The sequence below is a fragment of the Danio rerio genome, chromosome 9, assembly GCF_052040795.2.
Source record: "Danio rerio strain M-AB ecotype USA chromosome 9, GRCz13ab, whole genome shotgun sequence".
NCBI lineage: Eukaryota > Metazoa > Chordata > Actinopteri > Cypriniformes > Danionidae > Danio > Danio rerio.
In genome coordinates this window covers 50,528,410-50,542,568 of record NC_141029.1, presented here as the reverse complement: position 1 = coordinate 50,542,568, position 14,159 = coordinate 50,528,410, and the positions used below count along the sequence as shown (strand labels likewise).

The 14,159-nt window shown below is 35.9% G+C and overlaps 1 protein-coding gene across 7 annotated transcripts in view; it reads right to left on the bottom strand.

Moving 5' to 3' along the window:
• lrp2a (low density lipoprotein receptor-related protein 2a) overlaps nt 1–14,159 on the bottom strand; it is a 271,802-nt gene that overhangs the window by 98,300 nt on the left and 159,343 nt on the right. For all 7 annotated transcript variants that reach the window (NM_001194987.3, XM_087266935.1, XM_087266934.1 and 4 more), the window contains 2 exon segments: nt 905–1,093; nt 6,721–6,960. In NM_001194987.3, the coding sequence (NP_001181916.3) occupies nt 905–1,093; nt 6,721–6,960 (429 nt within the window).

Sequence of the window (14,159 nt, the reverse complement as noted above, 5' to 3'; positions counted from 1 at the left end):
TACCGAGCTAATTGGTCATGCCAGAAAAGCCATTATATGGAAGCAAGTGGTCAGCAGTAAGTGTGCCACTTGTACGAGGTAAGTTACCAAACAAACTGGTCATGTCAGAAAAGTCACTATATGGAGGCAAATGTTCAGCAGTAGCATGAAAATAAACAGAAGTTGTCGAGGGTGTGATACGACAGTGTCATAGCGTTATTTTTGCACACAAAATGCAGTCAGACGTATGTCAGGACACATATTCGTGGTTTTCTAAAATTGTAGCCCTTGGCACATATTCCCAATGAGACAACACTTTGCAACACACTTTGCATACATCGTTCATGCATTTCATTCTCTCTCTGCGTATGAATACAGACCACCTTTTACATGTTATTGCTTTTTAATGGATAGGATAAAACAGAATGTCAAATAATGTAATTATCTGAAGAATGTTAAGCATTGTTTTCATCTGTATATTTGTTCTGTTATTTTAACTGATTTGTGTAATTGGCTTAATTTGCTTATTTTCTCATTTCTGACTCGTTGCTTGTTTCATTGTAGACAGAACGTCATACGAAACAATTTTTTTCTTTACTACTAGAACTGGACTTAAGAATTGTGCAATTTATTAGAATGTAAAAAGTATCATTTATTTGAATGTTCCGTGATTCAAAATAACAAAAACCTTTTTTTTTTAGGCAGGGCAGGTGAAAATCTTAAACATTAAGCCATGCTTGAGCTTTAAACTTTGGCAAATTAAAAAAATATTATAATTTGAATTAATTTTGTGGTAATAGTTCCCAGTGATATTGAAAATGGCATTAAACATCAATATTTTAAAATAGATTGTATCAAAGTTTAAAAATCCACCATCTTAGCAACACTAAATAATTTCCACAAATACAAGTTTGCAAGTCCTCACCTGCAGCCCAGTCTACTGCAATGCCCCGTATGCCGTTTCGTCCGATTCCAGAGGTGACGATGCTGCGAAATCCAGATCCATCCGGTTTAATCCTGCGGATGCCATTCTGGGACGCTACTGTGCTGCTAAAGTCACACCAGTAGATGAAACTTGAGGCCATGTGCACGTCTACATGAAGAGCATTGCGGCCTACAGAACACAGACACACACATGCAACCTGTTATAATGCCATCATATTTTATACTATACTATACCATTCTATATTAAATAATATAATTATATTTGTAAAAATATATGTTCCTAAGTTCATTTAGGGGTAAAAAATATTGCGGCTATAGTCATGTATAGCTAAAAATATCTTCTTTGTATAAATAATAAGTTATATTTATAATATATATATATATATATATATATATATATATATATATATATATATATATATATATATATATATATATATATATATATATATATTAGAATGTCAATTTTTTATTTAGTTTTTAGATAAAAATAGAAAACATCTATTATATCAAATATGCTAAATTATTAATAATTAGTTTTTTTTTTATTTAAAGTTAAATAAATAATAATAAATAAACCAAACAAGTAAATAAATACTTGTTAGGATAGGGCAATATTCAGCCGATACAACTATTTAAAATTCATGAATCTGAGGGTTAAAATGTTTACATTGAAAGTTAACAACTTTAAAAAGTTCAAATGAAGTTTTTAGCAATCCATAATATTAATAAAACAATACGTTTTTATATATTTCTATTTTACAACATTTACAAAATATCTTCATAAAACTATTAATATCTGTACTTAAAAATTCTAATGATTATTAGCATAAAAGAAAAGTCAATACTTTTTATAATTTTTTTGCCTATAAATAATAAATAAGGGCTCAATGTAATGCGAGATCAGCAATGGTATATCATAAACACGTGATCCTCTCAAAATCTGTTTATAAAACATCACCTCAAGTCAAAAAAAATTATTATAATTGCACGCAATGCCACTTATCAGTGTTAGTTTCAAAGCAGTGGACCAACCAGATGAACTTAGTAGTTTTTTTTTTAATTGCAACTTTTTGCTTACAGGCACTCTGTTGCTGTATCCTGATATCCTTGTGCTTTAGATTCCTGAGCGCTGCATTCTGTATTTTTAAACGTTTTATACATTCTGTGTGAATGAAATATAACACCGGTTTTATGGTCCAGGGTCACATGCAGTGCTTTACTTTAACACCCGCCAACCCGCCAAAATGCGGGTAGATTTCAGCTCTGGCGGGTTAGACAGACACCTCCACAAGCCACATTGGCTGGTTGGAAATCATTTTTAAATGGTAGTTTTCTTAAAAGCAGGGTTCAACAATAAGCATGGCCCAACATGCGTGCAAATGTGATATTAAAGTCGAGAAGCAGCACGACAAAAAGAAAAAGAATGGTGAATACAGAATGAGAGCAATGATCACTCGCTCCGTGCTTGCTCCCGTGTACTTGCGCAAAGAACCCGTGCCTAAATGAAGCCCAACGGGTGCGATTGGTCCCCTTTGAAATAGACTGGACAAAGAGCGATGATCATGCACCCACAGTCCTGCTGCTTTCAAGAGCTCAAGGTTTATCAAAAATACACATATTCTATTATAAGCAGCAGCAGTCACTGCGTTCATTTGAATTATTCTTAAAAGAGAGTATTAACAGGCATAACATTAACCATGTGCACGATATGTTTCACCTGCTTTCTTTTGCTTACAGTTATTTTTGTTAATATGGTTTGATTATAATTTTTTACAATAACATTGCTTTAATGGGAGATCACTCCCCGTATATGTGTAGATAACTGGTGATCTGGGACTTTTAGCCAGGACAGATTACTGTGCATATTTTAGATACATGACAATAACTATTTTTTAAACGGAATGTTTTTCTAAAGAAAAGTTTTGTTGAATTAAGAAGTGCACCTACAGTATATATGCGCTATATTTTCCTTGTTTTTACACATTAAAAAATTGTGGCTAAGAAATACTTATTTGGTGTGGTCAGAGATAAATGTGGTAAATCCTTAATTTTGAGCCCTGAAAAGTCATGTGAAATAAAAACTGATTGCATTGCGACAGTCCATTTGCTCATGCGCACTGAGCAACCTAATACACAATACACACAAGAAGTTAAAGGTGCAGTAGGGGATCGTCTTCAGAAACACTTTTTGTTGTGCTGGTTGAAAGTCTCTTCACATTCCAATAGTAATGATTACAGTAAATGATTTAAATGTGTTTATATGTATTTTTATATTCTGGGTAAAGCGTAAAACTAAAAAATGTTCATCCAATTAAATAGAGTCGGACCGACATCTCTCATCATACCGATAAGCAGCTCAGACTGTCTGTTAGGAAATGTAGATTCGGATTTCTGCGCATCTGTTCACAGAAGAAGCGGCCAAGCGGTCACGAGACAGACCGTGAGAAATCAAATGCTGAATTAAAACTTTTTAAAATCCTGAATAAATATTGGAGTTATTTTTGCACGCTGGAAGAAGGACGACACCATGGCTGAAGTATTACTGTAAGACAGGTAATGCTCTGTTTTTAAACTATTTTAGTCAGGCTAAGCTTATGTTATGCTTGTGTTAGCTAAGCGTGTTCTGTTATGAATGACTTATATGCACAGACGTGTTGTTCAGCCACTGTAATCTCCCGGTGAAAGATTGATGTGATTATTTTCAGTTTCATACGGTCCTCTTACAGCATCGATAATGTAGATTTATATTTAGTTTAACAACAAAACATCAGTAAATAGCGCTATTCCACCTGGCCTGCTTTATTGAGCTGAAGTTGCTTTTATATTCACATTGGGTCATTTTTAAACACTGACAGCCTTCCTATACTGTTTACCAAGATACTCTGAATATTCACTCTGAAATAGCATGTACGTGTGGCTAAGAAATAAATGTAATTCCTGCACAGCGCTAGCTAAACACTAACTAACTGGTGAATGAGAGGAACTAGTGGGTTGTCTGTCTGCTGTTGTGACGCGGTGCGCACGCTCTCGATATCAGGGGTGTGGCTTTGAATCACAGTCCCTTCCTGCCATCCAAAGATAATATGCTGAGCGGTTAGCATTTAGGCAGATCACCTACTGCACCTTTAAATGAATGAGAAGGCATGTGGACATAACACAATATCTATATCAAGTAATTTTAGCATGTCAAAGTCAAATTTAAGCAAATTATATTTCCCAACAAGAAAAGTGTGGCTAGTGAAAAATGGAGAGTCGCTAGTAATGTAGGAAATGTACTAGCCACTAGGGATGTAACGGTATTGTAAATACCGTCATACCGCAATATTATTTTTTTTCGATATTACCGTAGTCGCACAACGTTACCCACTGCTGTCAACCTGGGCCAAGTCATATCTCTCTTGTCCCAGAAACCTCAGTCCCAAATGAGAGGGTTTTTTTTTCTGTTGCAGGGGACATTGTAAATACCCAGAGATACCAGCTTTTACCAGATTATATTTATATGATAATTTTCCTTTAAACCCATCTCTGTCTAAGTGAGTGAGTGATTAAATGTTGAATGTGATGAGTTTTCAACACTACTAAACTGAAACTTAATTTTTTTACATGGTTTAATATTTTTTTGTAATTAAAATTGAAGTTCCTGTTTCAAAGCTTACAGATAGATGGCTAATTTGTATGTCATTGACACTTTTGGCACTTTTTTGGAGTATTTTCATTAGTTTTGTTTTTTCCTGTAAATGATTCAATAAATACCGTACCGTGACATTCATACCGAGGTATTACCGTACCGTGAAATTCTGATACCGTTACATCCCTACTAGCCACTGTGGCTGGTGATCAAAAAAGTTAATGTCAAGCACTGGTCACATGTATTATTATATTCTATTGATTAAATACAGCTGAAGTCAGAATTATCCCTCCTGAATTATTAGCCCCCCTGTATATGTTTTCCTAAATTTTTGTTTAACAGAAAAAAAATTCAACTCATTTCTAAACATTTGCCATGATACGGAACCCCGGAAGGGACGTAGTGGAGGAGAAAAAAATTGGCTGGGTGAAAAAAAAAAAAATGGGTGAAAGAAAAAAAATGGGTGGGAGGAAAATATATAATTCTAAGTTTTTGCGTTCTCTCGCAAAGTTTTGCGTTCCCTCGCAAAGATGTTTTGCGTTATTTTGCAAAGATGTTTTGCGTTATCTCGCAAAGATGTTTTGCGTTCCCTCGCAAAGTTGTTTTGCGTTCCCTCGCAAAGATGTTTTGCGTTCTCTCGCAAAACTGTTTCTCCACAAACACTTCCTGTTCACTGCACTCACGTTAACCCTCCCGTTTTTGCTGAATTTCTCCCATATACCATTCTATCCCACTTTCTTTACATTACTGTGCGCTGATTGTCGCCTTTCACTTTGCAACCTCTGAACCAGTGAATGCATGTTTAAGCGCTGACTGACAGACGCGCTTCGTACAATAAACTGATCCCAGATCAGCGTCTGTACGCGCCATTTAAAGGGACACTTCTGTTATCAAACAAGTGCGCAGCAAATGAATCTCATGTTTTGTTTAGTTTGATAACAGAGGTGTCTCTGTAAGAATGCACAGATCTATAATGAAAGCAGTCCATTACTTTAGAAACTGTTTGTGCTCATTTAAGAGAAAATAAGCGGTTTAAAATAAAACATGCAGGACGGAGATGTTTCATATTATTCAGTGTATTTGTCTGTTTAAACATACACCCGCTCCTCTGTAAATGGCGTGTACAGACGCTGATCTTGGATCAGTTTATTGTATGGAGCGCGTCTGTCAGTCAGCGCTTATACATGCATTCACTTGGTTCATAGGTAGCATACGCACAGTAATGTAAAGAAAGTGGGATAGAATGGTAAAATACGGGAGAATTTCGGCAAAAACGGGAGGGTTTACGTGAGTGCAGTGAACAGGAAGTGTTTGTGGAGAAACAGTTTTGCGAGAGAACGCAAAACATCTTTGCGAGGGAACGCAAAACAACTTTGCGAGAGAACGCAAAACATCTTTGCGAGGGAACGCAAAACATCTTTGCGAGGGAACGCAAAACTTTGCGAGAGAACGCAAAAAACTTAGAAATATATATTTTCCTCCCACCCATTTTTTTCTTTCACCCATTATTTTTTTTTTACCCACCTATTTTTTTTCTCCTCCACTACGTCCCTTCCGGGGTTCCGTACCATGATGACATAATATTTCACTAGATATTTTAATATTTTACAGAAGAAAACGTATTATAGAAAATACTGTGAAAAATCCATTGCTCTATATTAAACATCATTTGGGAAATATTTGAAAAATGAAAATAAAAATAAAATATATATATATAAAAAAAAAAAAAAAAAAATCGGTCACACTTTACAATAAGGTTCATTAGTTAATGTTAAGTAATGCATTTACTAACATGAACAAACAATGAACAATACATTTACTATAGTATTTGTTCATGTTAGTTATTGTTAGTTAATGAAAATACAGTAGTTCATTGTTAGTTCATGTTAACTCATGGTGCATTAACTAATGTTAACAAGCATGGACTTGGATGTCAATAATGCATTAGTAAATGTTCAATTATGATTAATAAATGTTGTACATGTGTTGTTCATGATTAGTTCATGTTAGTAACTGCATTAATTAATTAACCTTTTTGTAAAGTATTACCAAAAAATCACAGGTGGGCTAATAATTTTGACTTCAACTGTATATTACAATAATTTATATATAAAACAGTGTTATTTTTCTTTTTAATCTATACAATCCACCCTAGAGACCCCCACCTCTTCCAGCTACAGGCACCATAGACTCGGAGTGATCCACTCCCTCCAGACTGAAGCCTTTGATGGCAGTGAGCATAGAGATCACCACGTATGACTGGTATGGAGAACAGGTCCGGTTATCAGCACTGAGTTTGAACCCGGTCGCACAGGCGCAGCTGAACAGACCACCAGGACGAGGGAGACACAACTGCTCACACGTGCCCACATTATTACTGCAACCGTTAGATGAGCCGGCTGACGCTGTAAGAGACAGACAGAGAGAAAACAGATAAGAGAAGGAGATGGAGACATTTAATACCTTTACAAGAAAACTGCACAGATAAACGGAGTCATGTCTAGCCATTCGGGTAATGCATACACATTCCTATCACTGGTGCACATCCATCTCATCTGCATGAAACTTCCATTCAGGACTGAAAAAAAAAAATGGTAACCCTTGAGTTTAAGGACCAATTCTCCCATATGAACTAGTGCTTTAGTACTTTATTACCTGCCTATTACTTAGAAATTAATAATAGGCCGTGTATTGGTTTTTGCAAAGCACATATTCTTCATCTCTAATCTTAACAGAGAAAGACACAGATGACAGACAGCTCATTGGTCAAAAATACCAAGGAAGTTTTTTTTTGATGTTTTTGTGGTGGAGCCTATTCAAGCCTTTCTGAAACGATGAGTCACTCACAAATGGCGCTGCAAAGGTTTGCTGTACATACACACATGTGCGTGTTTACTGACATTGTGTGGCTGTGGTGATTCCAGATTTTACCAACCCAGGCTCATTGCGAATACATACCCAGTCTACATAACTGGGGACAGCATCTGGTCAGCACCATGTACGTTTGCTCGCAGTTTTTGTATTTGCAAATCCACCAGATGCCACTGTATGCACTTTTTGATGATCTCAAATTCCTCTCATGCATCCTCTTCTTGTGTACATCCTCCAGAGGGCACAATATTGTCACACAACCAGCGATCGCTTCCCAGAGGATCGCTGGTTTTCACACGAACTCTCTAAACTACATTTCCGCTTTTCCCAGGACTACACATTCATACATGCACTGCTCCCAAACACACACGTCTGTTCATTCATCTATCCTGATTGCATCACCAGCTGAGCCTTGTTCACAGACTGATTTCATTCCATTCATAAGCCCCTCATTCACGCTTCCAGTTTGCAGAGTCTTGTTTTCCCAGAGTAACATTACAACGCGTTTCCCTGTCTTGTTTCTCCGTGTCTCGATCCTAGCCTTGTACCTTTGTTATCCTGTTTAGCCGCCTGCCTTTCGACCTTTTGCCTGTTTAACGTTTACGATTCTGGACTGCCTTCATATACCTGTTTGCACCTGATGACCACAGCTTGCCTGACTTTGAATAAAACTGCATATTGGATCTTACCTCCTGTTGTCTCCAGTCACTCCACCCCAGTCTTGGTAACAAATATACACTTCAGCCGATCAGGCTAGCTTGCTGACGACTGACTGAAGAACCAACTGAAAACCCTAAAGCCAACCAATAGTGTTTTTAAAAGCAATCTAGAGAAAGAAAAGTCCTCAAGTTTAATCTCTGTTTTTACTCCAAGATGTCAAGAAGAATAGTTTCATAATGCGATGCAAGCATCGAACTGACATCGCAACATATACATGAATGACAGCTCCAACCTGAAAAAAACACGTGGTAAGTGGCAAAATTATCCATATTTTTAGATAGCAACTATGGAATAACTAAAGAAACTGCTGTTTAATGGAATAACTGATTATTTGACTACATATTTTTCAAGATACTAGATATTTTGTAACCTTAGAATTATAAGGTACTATCTGACATTTTTCTCAAAATTTAGTTATTCATGTCATTCGAGGAAATTGTGAGTAAATATAATATTCCTGCAAAACATTTCTTTAAATATTTACAAATACGAGATTTTATCTTTAAATTACAAAATAATTCTCTAGATATGCCATCATTCTCTATTTTGGAAAACGTAATAACTAAAGACTGTTTTAGTGAAGGTTTAATTTCGGCATTATACAAGATGCTGGTGTCAGCATCAAAGGAATCTTCAAATTGTAAATTGGAAGCTTGGAGATTAGATCTTGAGGAGGATATTTCTACAGAGGACTGGATGAAGATGTGCGAGGAAGCTCAATCACTAACAATAAACACTCGTCTAAAACTGTTACAATATAAATGGTTGATGAGGATTTATATAACTCCAGTTTTATTGCATATATATAATGAAAATATTCCAGATACTTGCTTGAGATGTAGGGACCAAAAAGGAACGTTGTATCACTGTATATGGGAATGTAAAGGAATACAGAACTTTTGGAAATGTATGAAAGAAATTATAGAAAATATTCTTGAGGTTTCTATACCAATGTCTCCTTTAATTTTTTTATTTCATTTATATCCCAAGGAGATCAAGTTAAAAAAGATGGAGCAAATGTTTTTGAATATATGTATTCTACAAGCGAAACGGCTTATTTCTTTAAATTGGAAAATTATATGTGCACCAACTATAGGTTGTTGGCTGAAAGAGATGGTGACAAATATGAAAATGGAAAAAATAACTTGTATGATAAGAAATAGATATATAATTTTTGATAGAGTTTGGGGACCTTTTACACTATTTTTAAAAGGTGGTGGATTTAGAAATGTTTTACTAGAAGATTAGTAATAGAGGTGATTTTGTATTTTGATGTAAAATACTGAGAAGCCTTTTGTTTTGTTTTGGTTTGTTTGTTCATTTGTTGGTTTGTTGGTTTGTGTTGGAATTGACACATGGAAATGTGTATGTACATGTTACTTAAAATATAATAAAAGGGAATTGGAAAAAAAAAATTTTGTTATTCTCAATTTTTGAGTTATAACTCATTTACATTATAGTATGTTTTTTTATACGTTGTTCACATTTTACGACTTTTTATTTAAAAAATAAATGTTACCCACACACTGTTTGCTATATGGAATGCAAAAACTTTAAAGCTAAAAATCTCAAAATCATTCAGAAAGCAGATAGAACCTTATAATTCTAAGGTGACCGTTTTTCAAGTGACATTTAAAGGCTTAACCAGGTTAATTCTACAACTTAGGGTAATAAATTTTTTTTTTCTGTAGAAAACCAAAAGAAATATTGCTTAAGGGGGCTAATAATTTTGACCATACAATGGTTTTAAAAACATTAAAAACTGTTTTTATTTTAGCTGATATAAAACAATATCTTCTCCAGGAGAAGAAATATAGGAAATACTATATATTTTTTTATATAATACTTTATATATTTATTACATAATACTATATATACTTTTTTACTCTTACTCGTGTAACTTTTAAGATTGTTACTTTTCTTTGATTAAAAATTTCCGCAAGTACTTGTACTTTTACTTGAGTATAGATTTTGGACACTCTACCCACCTCTGGTGTTACTATGGGGACATGTTAATACGCGCCTGTCAATCAATTCAGTGGGCTGTGAAAACCGCACTCCTATGTTACGATGTGGTGGGCCTCAAAATCAATAGGTTTTAGATCCTATTTTAACATCAGGAAATTTTTAAAAGAGACTTGTTGTGTTTCTATCACTCCAATATGATTGTGGACACTTTATACCTACACACAGGTCTGTCCAAACAGCTCACAAAAGTTTTGAATCATGAGTGCCCTTTAACATGCTGCAAACGTACATATTTTATATGGTGGTATGCATTGTTTTCATCGTTACTGTGTTGTCAGTGGAATTAAACAGTTTTTGTGATTCTTGTTTTACAACATGTGCAATTTAGCCATATTTTTGTTTTGCATTTTGCTTTTTTGTTTGATATAGAACTTGGTCTCTTTCTTTGCACTCAAAAAATGACATTTACTGTTTGTTGAATCTACTTCTTTAAAAACAAGCAGAAACAACACAATTCTTGAGTTTTTTGGGGGGACAACTTAATTGTTGTATGTTCAATCTACTTTCATTTTTAAAACTATTAAGTAAACTTAATTACTTCATGTTGTCCTAAAACAAATCGACTGTTTGGAAGTCAGCCTTTTTTACAGTGTGGTCTGCTATATGTTATTTTCTTGTTAATAGCTGTTTCCTTGTGTATACTATTATACTCTGACTCTTTAAACTCTATCAAATCTACTTCTTGCTGGAAGGACTTGTACAATAGCCGGCGTTCACAGCCCTGAAGAATGAACATGTGCACTGAAAAGCGAACAAAGGGACACTGATTCTTCTCAGAATAAAGCTGAGTGTCCCCCTGCGGCACAGGGGAACTAATTGGTAAACTGATATCCTATTGAAAGTCATTCAGCCCTCTCTGGTAATTGCTACACGGCCATCAAGGTTACGATGACTTCCAGAAAAGACCACCCTCAGTCAACCGTGGCATGAGGGTAAGATAGATGATCAAAAAAATGGCACTTTGAGGTGCCTACATAGACAGCGTTTTGACGTGCAGTCTTATTGTTAATAGTGATTAAATACTTTACTTTAAAAAAGAAATTGTAAACTTGTTGGAACTTGGAACTGTTAAGTTGACTTTACTTGATTTTTTATAATTATACACATAGTTCATACACTGCAAAAAATGCAGGCTTCGACACAATTCCATCATGTTGACCTGCCACAAATTGATTGAGTTAACTTAATTACTTAATTAATTACTTTTATTATTATTTGTATTTTAGTATTACTTTTAAATATACTTCTTTGAAAATACTGTTTTGTATTTTTAATACCATTTTTTTTGTTTTATTGTCTAGTTTATTTTATTGTAAAGCACTTTGTGTAAAATTGTGCTCTATAAATAAAGCTTGCCTTGCCTTGCCTTAATTGTTCCTACAAATTTAAGTGGATTAAACTAAAAACAATTAAGTTGTCCCTAAAAAACTTAGGAACTGTGTTGTTTCAATTAATTTTCAATTAGTTTAAACCAGGAGTTTTCAAACTTTTCATTCCATGACCCCCTATGACGGCAAATCAATGCCAATATTAATCGAGCGCAGCGGTGATGTTTGCGTGCGAGGAGAAGTGAACCGTGAGCAGATTACAGGTCTACACGCGAGAAAACTACAGCTCGCGAGCGCATAGGGGATCTTCACTCGCGCGCACAACTGATCCAGCGCGAGAAAACAAGTCCCGCCCGCGCACATCATCATCTGTGCGCACGATGGACGCTCTCGCGAGCGAGGTCATGCCTACAGCGCGCGCGCGCGATCAGTTCTCTCCGCTCGCTCGCTGGTTCTTCTCTCTGCTCGCGCGAAACAGATTTGATTTTTGTCAGTCCTGGGGCGGGACTTGGTGTACTTGTTATCTCTAACGCTATTGGCTACTCTGCCTTTCCGGAAGTTAGCCGGGATTGGACGCAGGTAAGCTAGTTTCCCCGTTAAATAAAAATATATAGGATATCTTATCATATAGGATATCTAAAAGCCTGAATTATATTTTTGAAAATAGCCAAGTGGAATTGCTGCAAATATATTTTAAAAAATCACATGTACAGAGGTATTCACAGCCTTTACTCAATACTTTGTTGATGCACCCTTGGCAGCAATTACAGCCTCAAGTCTTGTTGAATAAGATGCCACAAGCTTGGCACACCTGTCTTTGGGAGCTTTTTGCCCGTTTCTCTCAAGCTCTATCAGGTTGGATGGTAAGCAACGGTGTACGGCCATTTTCAGATCTCTCCACAGATGTTGAATAGGATTTAGGTCTGAGCTTTGGCTTGGCCACACAATGACATTGACCAAGTTGTTGTGAAGCCACTTCATTGATATTTTGGCTTTGTGCTTTGAGTCATTGTCCTGCGAGAAGATGACCCGTCGCCCCAGTCTGAGGTCAAGAGCACTCTGAAGCAGGTTTTCTCTCAGGATGTCTCTGTACATTGCTGCATTCATCTTTCCCTCTATCCTGACTAGTCTTCCAGTTCCTGCTGCTGAAAAACATCCCCACAGCATGATGCTGCCACCACAATGCTTCACTGTAGAGATGGTATTAGCCTGGTAATGAGCCGTGCCTGGTTTTCTTCAAACGTAACGCCTGGCATTCACTCCAAAGAGTTCAATTTTAGTCTTATCAGACCAGAGAAATTTGTTTCTTATGGTCAGAGAGTCCTTCAGATGCTGATTCTGTCTGGCCACTCTACCATACAGACCAGATTGGTGGATTGCTGCAGAGATGGTTGTACTTCTGTAAGATTCTGCTCTTCACAGAAGAATGCTGGAGCTCAGACAGAGTGATCATCAGGTTATTGATCACCTGCCTGAGGCCCTTCTCCCCCGATCACTCAGTTAAATGACCGGCCAGCTCTAGGAAGAGTCCTGGTGGTTCCAAACATCTTCCACTTATGGATGATAGAGGCCACTGTGCTCATTTGAGCTTTCAGAGCAGCAGAAATTTTTCTATAACCTTCCCCAGCCTTGTGCTCACGACAATCCAGTCTCTGAGGTCTACAGACAATTCCTTTGTCTTTATGCTTGCTTTGTGCTTTGACATGCACTGTCAACCCTGGGCCCTTATATAGACAGGTGTACGCCTTTTCAAATCATGTCCAATCAACTGAGTTTACCACAGGTGAACTCCAATTAAGCAGCTGAAACACATCAGTGGAAACAGAATGTACCTGAGCTCAACTTGAAGCTTCATGGCAAAGGCTGTAAATACTTCTGTACATGTGATTTTTCAGCTGTTTTATTTTTAATAAATTTGCAGCATTTTCAATAACTCTTCTTTCACATTGTCATTATTGGGTAATGTGTGTAGAATTTTGAGGAAATTAATGAATTTAATCCATTTTGGAATAAGGCTGTAACATAAAAAAGTGGAAAAAGTGAAGCGCTGTGAATACTTTCCGGATGCACTGTATAGATGTATATATATATTCAAGTCCTGATCAGGAAGTATTGTCTGTTTCCAATCGAGTCTGAAACCGTGTGATCGGGGCCCGATTACCAATCAAGGGATCTGATCTGTTCATCCTTAGTATTTACCACACATTGTGTAATACAAATGTTCTGAATTGTTACGTTTAGCATTGCAAATATTATGTTTACCATAGTTTGTACTAAAATTAAAACTTAAATGGACTTTTCTGTACATTTTATTTGATCTATTCTGAAAGATTTTAAGAATACAAAAATCTCAAACGTATGCTTCAAGTTTTTTTTCATGAAGTGACTTGCCTTATTGGGATTGAACTATTTAAACCAATATTTGTGTATGATGTGTAGTTTTAAGTTTATATGAGTTTATATTAAGCTTGTATGAGTGAGCTTATATGAGTTGATTATCTACAGTTATTAGTAGCTAATAAAAGTTATAGTAACCATAACCTTTCAGATTTTGATTGAACTGCTTTGAAACAATAATCATTGTGAAAAGCGCTATACAAATAAACTGGAATTCAACTGAATATGAGTCTATATTATTAGCTTAGCAGCATTCTATA